The sequence below is a fragment of the Carica papaya genome, chromosome 4 (genome assembly GCF_054855325.1).
Source record: "Carica papaya isolate Zhongbai chromosome 4, ASM5485532v1, whole genome shotgun sequence".
NCBI lineage: Eukaryota > Viridiplantae > Streptophyta > Magnoliopsida > Brassicales > Caricaceae > Carica > Carica papaya.
In genome coordinates this window covers 15,234,951-15,249,080 of record NC_142312.1, presented here as the reverse complement: position 1 = coordinate 15,249,080, position 14,130 = coordinate 15,234,951, and the positions used below count along the sequence as shown (strand labels likewise).

The 14,130-nt window shown below is 33.9% G+C and overlaps 2 protein-coding genes across 3 annotated transcripts; one reads left to right on the top strand and one right to left on the bottom strand.

The window, feature by feature from the left end:
• LOC148266311 (benzoate carboxyl methyltransferase-like) lies at positions 1 to 2,059 on the bottom strand. Of its 2 annotated transcripts, XM_088217942.1 has the most exons (4): positions 1,855 to 2,055; positions 1,309 to 1,740; positions 837 to 1,097; positions 1 to 508 (listed from the first exon to the last, which is right to left on the bottom strand). In XM_088217942.1, the coding sequence occupies exons 1-4, from the start codon at positions 1,930 to 1,932 to the stop codon at positions 140 to 142; spliced, it is 1,140 nt and encodes a 379-aa protein (XP_088074068.1). In that variant the 5' UTR covers positions 1,933 to 2,055; the 3' UTR covers positions 1 to 139. The 2 variants fall into 2 exon arrangements, with proteins under 2 accessions (XP_088074068.1, XP_088074069.1); XM_088217943.1 differs by lacking the exon at positions 837 to 1,097 and having other exon boundaries at positions 1,855 to 2,059.
• A 7,837-nt stretch (positions 2,060 to 9,896) lies between these two features.
• LOC110811959 (beta-amyrin 11-oxidase-like) lies at positions 9,897 to 13,008 on the top strand. The gene is made up of 9 exons (XM_088217941.1): positions 9,897 to 10,381; positions 10,555 to 10,876; positions 10,968 to 11,117; positions 11,369 to 11,626; positions 11,840 to 11,923; positions 12,153 to 12,231; positions 12,371 to 12,477; positions 12,587 to 12,705; positions 12,851 to 13,008. The coding sequence occupies exons 1-9, from the start codon at positions 10,146 to 10,148 to the stop codon at positions 12,984 to 12,986; spliced, it is 1,491 nt and encodes a 496-aa protein (XP_088074067.1). The 5' UTR covers positions 9,897 to 10,145; the 3' UTR covers positions 12,987 to 13,008.
• Positions 13,009 to 14,130: the final 1,122 nt, after the last annotated feature.

Below are 14,130 nucleotides of genomic sequence, written 5' to 3'. Positions count from 1 at the left end.
TACACACTAAATAAATAAGATTTAGAAATTAATTAAAAATACAATAAGTTTGAATCAAATACAACACTACTATTTTAACCACATCTTATTCAACAATTGAAGCCTTTAACTCATAATAACTTTAAAACTAATTAAAATACTATATTTTTGTTATTGAAATGACTATATTGATATACTTGGAGTTGTGAAAGCGAAGATATTCGGCAATATGATCTGAGTAGGTTTTGAATAAGTTGTCAACTATGGCTTCTCCAAAATGATGAACAAACATGGATTCTGTTGCTGCTCTTACGTGATCACTGACAATTTGCCCACTTTGATTCTTATTCAACACAAAATTTTCTTCCTTCATTGCTACAGCTTCCCTGAGGTCCCAATTCACTTCAAAGGTTTCCAGCTTATCGAGACTGAATGAATTTTCTTTCTCAACTATCTCTCTTATTTCTTCCTTGTATGGAGTGTACCAAGGCATGTTGAAGGAGTTCACCGCATCTTCCTTCACGAGTCCCTAGTTAACAAATGTATACATTTATTTACTAAGTAGAACACTGAAGTTATTTGTGTTTTTTTTTTAATTATTTGTTGAAAGATAATATGCAAAACCTGTACACTAAAAGCAAGCATAGAATAGAACAAGAGATACACACACACACACATATATATATATATATATATATATATGTACGTATCTGATAATTAATTGTAGAAATAATTAATGGCGGTTAATGATGTGGATTATTGTGATGAGAATAGCTTTATATAAATAATTAAATATAATTAATGTATTTATTTAAAACTATACATATGTAAAATTATTAATAATAGAAATAAATTACCTGGGCAACCAAATCCATGAGAGATGCTGCAAGGAGCTCCCACAATGGAAAAAAGTTATTCGAGGCCAAGGGATATGGAATGCTTCTCCCAACTAAGATAAGAATCATACGACCTCCTACTTTCATTTCTTGGCACCGTAACCTTAAAAAGTTTGAGAAATCCTTCTCAAATTGCTCCTTGTATGCTTTATATATCTTTGGAGGACTTGATTTTCCTATGTATATATTCCCTCTGTTTTCCTCATCAAAACCATCTGGAACCTTATATATACATATATAGATATATGTAAATTTAGTATTGCTATTTATTCAAACAGTGGATATATTATTTTTTATTTGAAATTGCAAATTCTAGTTAGATTATGATTTTGTATATTTTTATTTAAAAGTTTATACAACTCTCTTAAAGATAAATGTATGAATTTTGACTTATATGTGTTTATGTTCGGAAGTGAAACTAATAATTACTTGCCTTGGAGAGCCAATGAAGACTGGTAGAAGAATGTACAAAATCAAGACTTTCCCTGGGGAACAGTCTGCCATAGAAAGAACCAGCCACGGCCGACACAAAACAGCGAAGTTTGTTTTTATCATCTTGATTATAAGACACAGCAACATCTTTCAAAACAGTGTTGAAATCATTGGTAGGAAGATCGTTTAAGAAGACTTGGATTTCTGGCTCATCATCTTCTTGCAGCTGGTTGCAAATGATCTCGTCACTAATTGTGTTAATAATCTCTGAGATCACCTGCAGCGTATTGGGTCCCGACGAGCAACCCAAGTCTGCAACTCTGAAACAAGCCAGCCAACAGCCATTAACACTGCTACTACTCCTCCTCATTGACCTTACCATGTCGCTTATGGTTTCTACTAGAAATGGCTTGGATTTTGATATGATTATTCTCTGAAACATTAAACCCACAAAAGTTATAAAATGTTATTATAGACACGTGCATATATATATATCTATATATATATATATATATATGAATTAGATGATGAAGATAAAGAAAGAGACTTGGAAAAGAGAATTCTTGGCGTAGCTCTTTTTCCCATCTCCTGGAGGATTCATGCGGAGAACGCCTGCAACATCCATCTTCAATTTGATTTGGTGTTCTTTATTTTGCTACTCCAAAATTTAAACTCTATTAATAGTATTATAATACATAATGTTTAACCCTCATTCCTAGTATCACAAATTTTATATAATAAAATTAAGATACTAAAAATTTTTATTATTCGTTGAATTGAATTTTTATAGTTTATTTAAAATAACTTAATATTTTCATCATAAAATTTTTAATTTTACGAAAAATAAAATAATTTAAAAAATAACTATAGGTCAGGTTTCTAAAATTATTAAATTCCAGGAAATAAATAAAGTAATAATTCTACTTTTTGGATCGAAATTGATTGAAGTGTAATATATATATATATATATATCGTGACAATATCTTTAAGTCATCAAATATATACATCTATATATATAATATTAAAATTTGAAACTCATAATATCTATGTATGAATACATAAATATAACTATATATTACTTATCAATTTTATTTAGAAAATATATTACACATATACATAAGATATATAATGTCAGTCATTTGTTTTAGAAAATAAATGGAATAACATATATTCTAGTAAATAATTATTAATATAAACATTGTCTACAATGTATTTAAGTGTAAAATGTATAAAAATGATTAAAAGGAATTATTGCAGTTAGCAACCTTTTAATAATTATATAGATAGATTCAGGGTATGAAGAAAATTGTAATTTTCAGTAACTATAAAATGTACATTTAATATCATATCAACTTAATTACTGTTTAAATATCTACACATAAAAGTTAAAAATTATATTTAAATATACCATTTTTTAAATAGTTAATTTGAATTTACTCTTTGTGCATAGTTGGTATTTTACCATTTGAATATATTAATTTGAATATTATTTCTTATAAGCTAATTGAATTTATTATTAATTAAAATATCTCTATGTATATACATAATTAGAATGAATCCTAATTTAGATTTTATAACCTCCAACACACTAATTGTAATATCTGGGCTCGAAAATCGACCTGGGTTGGTTTTTCTTATTTTAAAAAATATATTTTAATAAATAATTTTATTTATTTTAATTTTATTTTATTAAATTTTTTAAGAAAAATGAATTAGGGACGAAATTGAAAGTAATTTTTAAAAAAATAGGTGAAATTTTAAATTCGATAGTATTTTTTAAAAAAAAAATTAGAAATATGGAATTTAAATACAAAAAGAAAAAGTTCAGCCACGTGGGACAACCCAGTCAGTAGCCCCATCGAACCGGAGCATGCCGCGTGGTAACCCTACTGACATCGGTACTACGCGAGAAGTCATGCGAACAATCTGCGTGCCCAGCAATCCGACAGTTTAGATCTCATCCTACACGCATGAACAGTTCAGATATATTTTCTCTTTAAACACGATCGGACTAACGAGATGGATCGTGATGGATGACTCGGATTCGCCCACACCATCAGTCTAAACGAAAAACCATCGAACGGTCCTTCTCGCTCCACGTCAATGAAAATGGACAGCTCAGATCAAATAGGAGAGGGTATTTAAACTCCTCTTCACAGAGGAACCCAACCCTAGCCGCCAACCCCCCGCCAAAGAAGAAAAACTAGACACCAGAGAATAAGACCGGCCACCAGCCGCAGTTGCACCGAAGTCACCGCCGACTGCCAAAAAAGATTAGCCAAAAGAGAAACCCCAGTTGGAAAGGAGAACCGACGAAGCTACTGCACCCGAAACCGCCCCTCCCCTCGCTGGTAGGTTCGGTTTTTCAATTTTTCTAGCCAACTGAGACTTCCTAACGTGTTTTTTTTTTTTTTTGCAATGATATATATGAAACCGGTCAAAACTGACCAAAGCGAGGTGAACTGCCACTATGGGTGGCGGAGCCGACACTGGTGCATGCCAGTGCCGCCGTGCTGAAACCTAAAATTGCTGGAAAGAATTTTCAACACTAATTTTGGATTTTTGGATTATTTTTGAGTACATTACGAGTATTTTGATCTTTGCATGTAAAATTCAGGAAAACTCAGGGCCCGCTAGGATGCATAGTGGGTAGCACAACATTTCAAAATACCGATCTTGGTAAGGATCCATCACCTTATTATCGGTTATAATAAATTGAGACTTAATAATTAATACTTTGTAATTTACTGTCATTTTCTCCTATATTGCTTAAAATATTTACTATTAATTTATGTGCATTAAATTGTTAGTTTAAATTGTGTTCTTGGTTATTTGGTTTACTTGGGTTATCCTGTACTGATTATTTGATTATCTGGTTACTTAATTATTTGCTTATGTAAATTATATCACTTGCTTAGATATCGTTTAAATTAACCTGTGAATGTGTAGCATGTAATTGGTGGTTGTTTGGACGACGAGAATTTATATATATGAAAGTTTACTGGGTGTTTTGGAAAAGGATGGATGGTATAGTACATAAGGAACCCTACTATGGACATTATCTCAGTTGGACGGGACTAAGAAGTTTCATACCGGAAGGATTTGGAAAAGATGGTTTAGCTTATATCGAACAAGGTATCGAGGGAATGGCATGTAGGCGCTTATTACCAGACAGAGTATGGGAATAACCGGATTAAGTGTCAAATCGAGACACTGGGTTCACGAGTAGATGAATATCCTTATGGACCCCCAAGAGTCCCAATAAATAGGTTAAAAAGAAGAATTATTGATCTTATGAACGAAATTAAAATGTTACTTGGCTATTTGTTTTCATAGATTATTTTCGAAAAAATTCGTAACAGTAAGTATGGAATAAAATGTTTTAAAATTAAATGTATTTACTTAAATCAAGAGCTCCATTAGTTGTTTTGTGATTTTTACCAACCTTCAGTTTTCCGTATCAATGATTAGTATAATATTCTTTCTGAGCTAGTATAGCTCATCCTTTTATTAACTATTTTAAATCAAAAAGATCAAGATTCAGATCCCGATCAGTAAGAAAGTTGTGAGTAATTCACCTCCCGTACTCTCCTTCAAGTGCTAGTGGAGGTTAACCCCTTAAAATATCTATTTATTTGTTTTTATTATCGTTTGTCTTTTTTTATGAACCAAAATAGAAGGGATATTCTCGTAACTCTATTGAGAAATCCAATTTACTATGTAAAGAATATAAACTTTGACTTTATTATTCGCTTCTGCATTTAGATAATAAACCATTTTCATTTAATTTCGAATTTTTACACTAATTAAGTCATATGCTCTATAAATAAAATATTATAAACTAATTATTATTAATTAACATGCTAATACAGTGATAAATTTTGGATTATCACAACACAAAAATATCAATGATCTAACCTTTTTCTTTTAGTACAACATATCATGCATGATGAAATTATTCTCTGTAAACTTTTAAAAAATATAAGCTTGAAAAATTTTAAAAAAATTACTTTAAAATTATATTAACAAAAACTAGAAAAGTGAAAAGAAAGTATTGTCCTTTTAATCCAATATCAGCAAAAGATGTTCATCTTCCAAAGTTCGATGTCTGAAGCCAAACGATCATTGCTGTAACGGTCCCGGAAATTTAAAATGAAATGTATATTAAAAATATCAAATGCGGAAGCGAAGTCAAAATTTGAATAACATCCTTTACACTAAAACCAAAAACGTGCTCACAAAATATAAAAGATCAAACTACCTAAAGGAGAAACTTGAAAGTAAAAGCTACGAATATGACTATGGAGTCTTTAGGCGTCCCCTTCGTCGTCCTCCTGCGGAACCAGCTCGGGAACGATGTCCTCTTGATCTGAAATGATTAAATAAGGAATGAGCTACACTACCCCAGTAAAGACATCACGATATCTCACCGTCACGGAGGTAAAGGTGGGTAGAAAACACAAAAAGACCAATGGAGCATAATTTACAACAAATCTTTTTATTAATAATAAAACCTTTACCATTTACTTACCTAGATATAATCCATAAAACAGTGTACGAAAGCAATAACATCATCATCATCATGAAATCATATATAAATTGTATAGCATAATACTTATCAAGCCTTTCGTAATTCAATCGTTACACAACATATTTTCCTCATTTACCAGCCCACTAGTATCCATGGGGATCCATAGGGGTCCCGCTACCCGTTAACCCTTAACACTTGAAATCATTTTTTCCAAGGCCGTCCCCATACCCCATCCGGTATGGGCGCCAAAACTATAGACCTCATTACCCCGTCCGGTATGAGGGTGAAACGGGTCGTCCCCATACTCCGTCCGGTATGGGCGCCAAAACACATAAGATCTCCATACCCCGTCCGGTATGGGAGACCACAATCCCGGTAGGGTTCCCTACGGACCCGGTCCGTCCACCATCTCCCAGGATATCTAGTCATGCTGACCACATTATACAATTACCCATTTACATAATCTATCATTCTCTTTTCCCTCAGTCAGCATCATCAATCCACATACAAACAAGCAAAACAGTAATTTATGCCAAACAGACAACATACAGCATCAATATTCCAGTCATTCAATCCATAATCAATAAAACAGTACAATATGCACACGAAACTATAAAATGAAAACATCAAACCTCATACTGCATTTAAAACTGTAAAACAGGCCAAATAACAGTTAACCGACAAACACACTAGACTCGGGCTCCATTAGCGACCTTAAGCAATTTCACACATTCGTTTATTCATGAAATACCGTTTTATCATTTATTGAACTTTAATACCGTGATAGGAAATAAGGTGAGGGGTCCTTACACGTTTCGGGGTCCGAACACGGCTTCACAGTGCGCCTACAGGCTGTCCCTAATTTTTCCTGAATTTTTCCCGGGGAACTGAAACGCACTACTGGTACCTGCATATATTCCAAAAAATCCCAAATTAGGCCCAGGGCCCATTTCGGCCAATATCGCATTGCTCTCCAAAGATAGTATCAATCTATTTTTCCCACTTATAGGACATTCTGTTTGGATAAATTTTAGTGATGTTTAATTAATATATGGCAATGACAGTGATAGAATGATAATGACACAGGATGACAAAAAAATTTATGTTTGAATGATTATTAATTTATCTCTACTTATTATATATAATAGTAAATGGTATATAAAAAGTATGTAATAAAAATAAATAAATTATTTACCAATATAATTATATTTATATTTAAATAAATAATTATTACACATAATTAAATTAAATTTTTATATTTAATAAAATAAATAATAATTTATGATAATAAAAATAGAATTAAATATATTATATGAGAGTATGAAAAGAAAAAAAGTAATTTGTCAGTCAAATACCACTAATTTGATGATTTTAAAATTCATTCCAAATTTGTTAGTCAGATACCGTTTATTACCACTAAAAATTAAAATAAATATAATTTTTTCACAACCGTAGAATACTATACATTAAAATTTTATCATTTACCATTATTCAAATAAGATTTTAATCATACGAATTATTAACATAGTTTATGTTCACCAGGTTCCCCGTTAATGTCCTCTTTAACCTCCCTGGCCTTGTTCACCATAATCGATTGTCTTCATCATGCTCATTCACCGGAATTTCCCTCTCTCTTCCCGATCTTCTGCTCCTAAGACTTTCCGTCTTGGTGCATGTAACACCCAATTATTTTTATTTTAATTATTTCTATATAAATATAAATATGTATTAATTAAATTTAATTTATTTTATTTTATTTTAATTTGATTAAATGAAAATAATAGTAATAATAATAATAAAAATGGTAAAAAAAATAACTGAGGATTTAATTGAAAATAATTTTGGAAAAAATATGTGAAATTTTGGATTCTAATGGTTTTTTGAAAGAAGAATCGAAAAAACGGGGATCAAATCGCAATTTAGAAAAGTTACGCCACGTCAACTGCCTGATCAGCAGCCCCGACCAACCAGGATGCGTCAGGTGACAGAGATGCTGACGTAGGAGGCCACGTGGGCGATCCACGTGCGCGCGATCAAACGGCTGATATCCATTCCCGCCCGCACAGACGACCCAGATCAAAAACGCGCACGGACAGCCCAGATTCACTCCCTATTTAATTACAATCGCATAATTCAGATTAAAAGCGATGGACGGTTCAGATCAAAAGTAGATGGGTATAAATAACCTCATCCGCACCCAAACCCTAACCCTAGCCACTAGAGCCCCTCCCTGGAGAAGACAGCCCAATCGTCGAGGAGCGGACCGCCGCCACCCGCCGCCACATCGGAGCAATTTTCGACCGCCAAATGAGGTAAAAAATTCTATCATTTGCTCAGAATTTGATTTCAAACCCACCCATGGCCAAATCGAAGTGAAAGAATCGGTTAATTGGCCAGAAAACGCCGCTGAAGCTCAGCGGCACCGCCGCGGGGTGTTTCAGTTTTTGCCTCCAATGAGGCCTTTCCCGATTCCCATTCGATGTGATTTTTCTACTGTTATGATCACCGTTTCCTCCTCTACAGGTTGACCATAGCAAAATGCCCAACTGCAATGTGAGCCGGAGGAGCCGCCGCACCGGAGAGCCCCACCGCCGGTGAGTTTTACTTTTCTGTATTTTTTTGGCCCACCGAGGGCCCTAAGTGTGTTTTCTGGCAAGAATCGTTGCAAGTTCGGCTGAAAACAGCCAATCCGAGGCGGATCGTCGCCGCGAGCGCCGACGCCGTCACCGGAGCACGGCGGAGCCGCTTTGCCGGAATTCTGAAATTGGCCGAGTGGGCCCTGAGTCTAATTTTTAGATTTATTTGGGACACTTGTAGGTACCGTAAGCGCTTTTCAGTTCCCAAAGAAAAATTCAGAGAACCTAGGGACCGCCCGTATGCGCAGTAACCATCTAGTTTTCGGCGTTGAATCAAGTAAGGACCCTTCACCCTAATTCCTATCATAAATGTAAAGTTTGAATAAATAATAATACGGTCTTTTATACAGGTTAGATAAATGCAATTATGGATTGCTAATGGAGCCCGAAATCAGACATTGTTCTCTGTTGATTCCTGTTGATTTCTTTTACAGTTTAAAGGCATGACGGTATCTGGTTTCAGAGTCTTAAATACATGTATTACTGTATTACTTGACTACTGTGTGATTTTGGAATTTAAGATATAATTGTATTACCGGGTACATATTCATTGTTTATGTGATTGTGTTTAATTTGATAACGGAGATTAAGGATAAATAGGAAAGGGATGTGATCTAATAAATGGATAAGATGACAGCCTCACTAGATATCGTGAGAGATGGTGGACGGACCGAGTTCATATGGAACCCTATCGTGAACGTTGTCTCATACCGGACGGGGTATGGAAACTTGGTCATTTGGTGCTCATACCAGACGGGGTATGGGGACGATCTTAGAATTAAGATTGTTAATGGAAATGGTTCATGTGTAGCGGGGACACCCCTATGGATCTCTATAAATACTAGTAGGCTGATAAAAAATGGACAATTGTTGTTTGATGACTTGAAAATAATATAATGATATGTGCTATATTGTAGATTATATATGAAATCATGATATTAATAATATTATTGTTTTCATATGTTATTTTTATAAATCTCACTGTGATAAGTGAACGGTAAATAGTTTTATTATTAATAAATGAATTTGTTTAAAATTTGTGCTCTATTGGTTGTTTTTTGTTTTTCTACCAATCTTTGCTTCTAGGACGACGATATATTATGATGTCCTTATTGGATTAGTGTAGTTCACCCCCTTATTTAACCATTTCAGATTAGGAGGACCCGGTTCCCGAACTCAATCTGCAAGAAGGTTACGAGTAGACCCTAAATATTTTATAGTTTCCTTTATTTTTTGTATTTTTTAAAAAAAATTTATTCAATGATATTTATTAGTATTTTTAAATTATCGTGTAAAAATTATTAATCTTAACATTTATTTTAATTCTGAACTCAAATTATTATATGTATTTTTTTTTAAAATTTTCAGATTCGTTACAGTGCATATCTCGGTAGTGAGAAGAACGTTTTTAATTTTGGAAAGGAGAAAAGCCAGGATTCTTTGTCAGAGGCAAGGGCAATACCGGCAGTTACCAGTTCATTTGGAAGAGACGTCCATTTTGTCTTCTTGTCCGGCCGGACTGCTTTCGTATTGTAGGCCCACTGTTAACATTTGTTAAAATAAGCCGGGACAATAGACTACACAATTAAGAATGCTGCTTAAAGCTATCAGTTGTGCTCTCAGATCTGGAGGTAGGAAACGAGATTTCGGAGAATCAGAGAATTGGAAATCATGGAGGCATGGTGGCTGACAGGGGTTTTGGGTGCTGTGCCTTTAATGATTTGGATACTATGGTGGTGGAACGAGCTTTGGCATGTTTTGCCGCTCAAACGACACTTGGCTTCTAAGCGTGCGAAACTCCCGCCTGGTCACATGGGCTTCCCTTTAATTGGCGAGCTGCTCACTTTCATTTGGTACTTCAAGATTCTGCGCCGACCTGATGATTTCATCAATTCTAAACGAGCCAAGTAAAATACCCATCTTCTTCATATGATTCATATGCTAATCTTACATCAAAGCATGTGTGTGTGTATATATATATATATATATATATATATATATATTTTTTTTTGTGCTTCTTTTACCCAAAAATATTAAGATATAATGATTAATCATGTTAAGTATTGTCTGCAATGATCAGATACGGTGATGGAGTTGGGATGTATAGAACATATCTGTTCGGCTCTCCATCGATCATCGCTTGCTCCCCAGCCGTAACGAAGTTTGTGTTCCACTCAAATCTATTTCCCTATAGATTTCCCACTAATGATCTCGTTGGCCCCAATTCTATGCTAGCAGCTAGTGGCGAGCACCACGACAGGGTCAAAGGTTATGTCAGTGCTGCAGTTGCCCACACTAGTTCTCTCAGGAAAATTGTTCTTCATATTCAACCAAGCATCAAGACCTCTCTTCGTTCATGGGCTGACAAGGGTTCTGTGATAGCATTTGATGTTGTCAAGAAGGTCTGTTATTGTTAGAAATTGGGTGGTAAGGCTTTAACCTTCAAATAATGGAAGAATATGTTACTGAGAGTTAATATGTGTCTGCCTGCAGATGGTATTTGAGAGCATTGCTCGAGTTTTTGTCAGCATCGAACCAGGACCCTTTTTGGATGAGATTGGCCAGTACTATGCTTGTTTGCTTAAAGGATTTAAAGCACAGCCATTTAACATTCCAGGAACTACTTACTATCGTGCTGTTCAGGTAACTCAGTTTAATTGATGCTTAAAACTTCATGTGAATCATATTTGGACCTGTTAATTGTGTTCATGTTATAATATATTCTTGTTATTTTTATGCATAGGAGTGTTATTCACATAGGAATTTTGATCTGTATTTACTGTAGATACTGATGTACTCATATTAACTTGGAGAAAGTACTACTGAATGTGGGGCGTTACATGTTTCCTCATGTGCCCAAATAAGATGCATTAAACCAAATTTACTCTTTGCAGTGCCGAAGAAAGCTCATGGAAATATTTAGGCTAAAGTTGGAGAAGAGAAAAGAAAACCAAAAAGGAGATCAGGAAAACAAGGATTTGATGGATGTTCTAATGCAAATTAAGGATGGGGATGGGAAGCAGCTAAGTGACGAAGAGGTGCTTGATAACATAGTGACGCTTTTTCTCGGGGGCTTCGAAACTACTGCAACTGTATCAGCCTGGGCTATGTATTACCTTGCCAAGAACCCAGAAATTCTGCAGAGGCTTAGAGTAACAATACTATTCTACTTCATCTCACATTCTGCATCTCATACTAATTTAAGTGACCTGCCACTGTAATTGAAAGAGTATTACTAAATTAAATTTAGTGGATTAATTGCTTAAACGTTTTCTGGTATTATTGAACAAACATTTGTAATAATTTCATATACTTTGTTATTGGGTAATGAATGTTGTAGGTCTTAATTTCAAATTGATTTCCAGGAAGAAAATATGGAATTGAGTTCAACAAAGGAGGGAGAATTCATTACATTGGATGAAATTTCACAAATGAAGTATACAAAGAAGGTAATGGTGGCATACTGGATACATTGCAAATATGCTTCTGCGTTTATGTGATAACTAACTCTTGCACTAGTTCAATGTTCAATATGGACAGTGAAAACATGTACAAGGCTTCATTGAGCTGCAATATCGTTGCTTTGTATATGCAAATTTCTATACATGAGCATTCACTTTTCAAGATTCAATATTGCACATTGTTTATTTTACTTAACACCAACTAAATGTTATTCAGGTGGTGGATGAAACAATAAGAATGGCAAACGTTTCGTGCTTCATTTTCAGATCTGGTGATTATGATGTTGAATATGAAGGTCCTCTTCCTGTACAACATATAATAGTTGTTTCTTGTTGATATATATGTATTTGTATGTGTGTGTCTATACTTGTTATTTAGAAGCAGAAACAGTTTTCTAATTTTGAAATTTTGAAAGTGTCTTTCAAATATTATAGGTTATTTAATACCAAAAGGTTGGAGGGTACTTCAATGGGTCAGATATCCTCATGCAAACTCAGAATACTTTGAAGATCCGATGTGCTTTAATCCAGACAGGTGGAATGTAAGTAGGCTGCTTTCTCTCATTCTCGGAGTCATTAATTAGCTATAAATTCTTTATTGATGATGAACTTACTAATAGTTTTTTATTAATATTATTATTGATTCCTTAGCAATCAACAAAACCAGAGGCGTATCAAGCTTTTGGTGCGGGATCAATGAGATGTGTTGGCAGCAAACTTGCTCAAACACAACTTGCAGTCTTTCTTCACCATTTGGTTATGGGCTATAAGTAAGAATGATATTCTCTTGTTATAAAGTTTTAAATCATTCTTGAATTTGAATTCGTAAATGTGTTTTCTTTTTTATGATTGTAATTTAATGCTTTTGTACTGATGATTCATTTTACTGATAATAGATGACATGTGAAATTGCAGGTGGGAATTAATTAACCCAGATTCAAAGATAACCTACCTGCCTCATCCAAAGCCAAATGATGGTTGCAATTATTTGTTAAATATAATAATTTCAATTATTATACTTAAATTTATTCAACTCCTTTATATATTTTAAAAAATTAAACTACTAACTAAAACCAGTTCTATACTTCAAAACTAAATTTTATACAAATAATAAAAGGTAAAAGAAAAGAAGCATTCAACATCATAATATTTAGATATATAATCAAACACATTTGTCACATTCAATGAGCAATAAACAAAAAACAGAATATCCAAATCCACACACATCAAACACATAATTTATTTATTTTTTACTTCTATTCAATTCTCTCAAATAATAACATGTTAGTATTTTGAATGTTACCAAACACTATCTGTTGGTTTGTTGAGGAATAAAGCTGGGAATCTGGGGAAGGGATTTTTCTACTTGCCCTCCATCACAGCAAAGCATAATTATAGGGAGGGCTTATTTTGTTGGAGAAACTTTGTGGAATTTATATCACACAAATAACCGTAGAGAAGAAGAAGAGTTTATAGGGATGTTCCCGCTATACGTAACCCTTTTCCTTTAACAATCTTAATTAGGGGCCGTCCCCATATCCCGTCCGGTATGAGCTTCAAATTATTAAACCTCAATACCCCGTATGGTATGAGAGTAAAGTAGGTTGTCCTCATACTCTGTCCGGTATGAACACCAAATTATCAAATCTCCATACCCCGTCCGGTATGAGACAACGTTCACATTAGGGTTCCCTATGTACCCAGTCCTTCCATCATCTCTCAGGATATCTAGTAAGGCTGTCGTTCCATCTATTTATTTAATCACACAACTTTTCCGTTTTCCTTTAGTTTCCATTTTTCAATATAACCATGATCACATAAATAAATAAATATGCATAAGAGAATGTAATCATATCTCAATTTTTCAATCGACCAGTAGTCACGTAAGGCAGCAATTCATGTATTCAAATAATAAAATTGATAAACCAGATATTACATGTTTTTAAACTATAAAATAAATCAATAAAAATTAACAGAAAATAATTTCCGGTTCAGGCTCCATTAGCAATCCGTAATTAATTATGCATATTTATTTAATTTGCACAAATACCATATTATTATTTATTTAGACTTCAATTTTATGATAGAGAATAGGGTGAGGGATCCTTACTCGATCTGACGTTGAAAACTTAAACAGTTTACTACACTTACGGGCGGTCCCTAAGTTTCATAAATTTTTTTCGGGAACTGAAACG

Excerpts from the sequence above, each read along its gene's own strand:
- LOC110811959 (XM_088217941.1), top strand. The coding sequence starts at position 10,146 with ATGGAGGCATGGTGGCTGACAGGGGTTTTGGGTGCTGTGCCTTTAATG. Across the intron at positions 11,627-11,839 it reads AAATTCTGCAGAGGCTTAGA|GAAGAAAATATGGAATTGAG; the intron begins GTAACAATACTA and ends ATTGATTTCCAG. Across the intron at positions 11,924-12,152 it reads AAATGAAGTATACAAAGAAG|GTGGTGGATGAAACAATAAG; the intron begins GTAATGGTGGCA and ends AATGTTATTCAG.
- LOC148266311 (XM_088217942.1), bottom strand. The coding sequence starts at position 1,932 with ATGGATGTTGCAGGCGTTCTCCGCATGAATCCTCCAGGAGATGGGAAA. Across the intron at positions 1,741-1,854 it reads CCAAGAATTCTCTTTTCCAA|AGAATAATCATATCAAAATC; the intron begins GTCTCTTTCTTT and ends TTAATGTTTCAG. Across the intron at positions 509-836 it reads TCATGGATTTGGTTGCCCAG|GGACTCGTGAAGGAAGATGC; the intron begins GTAATTTATTTC and ends TTTGTTAACTAG.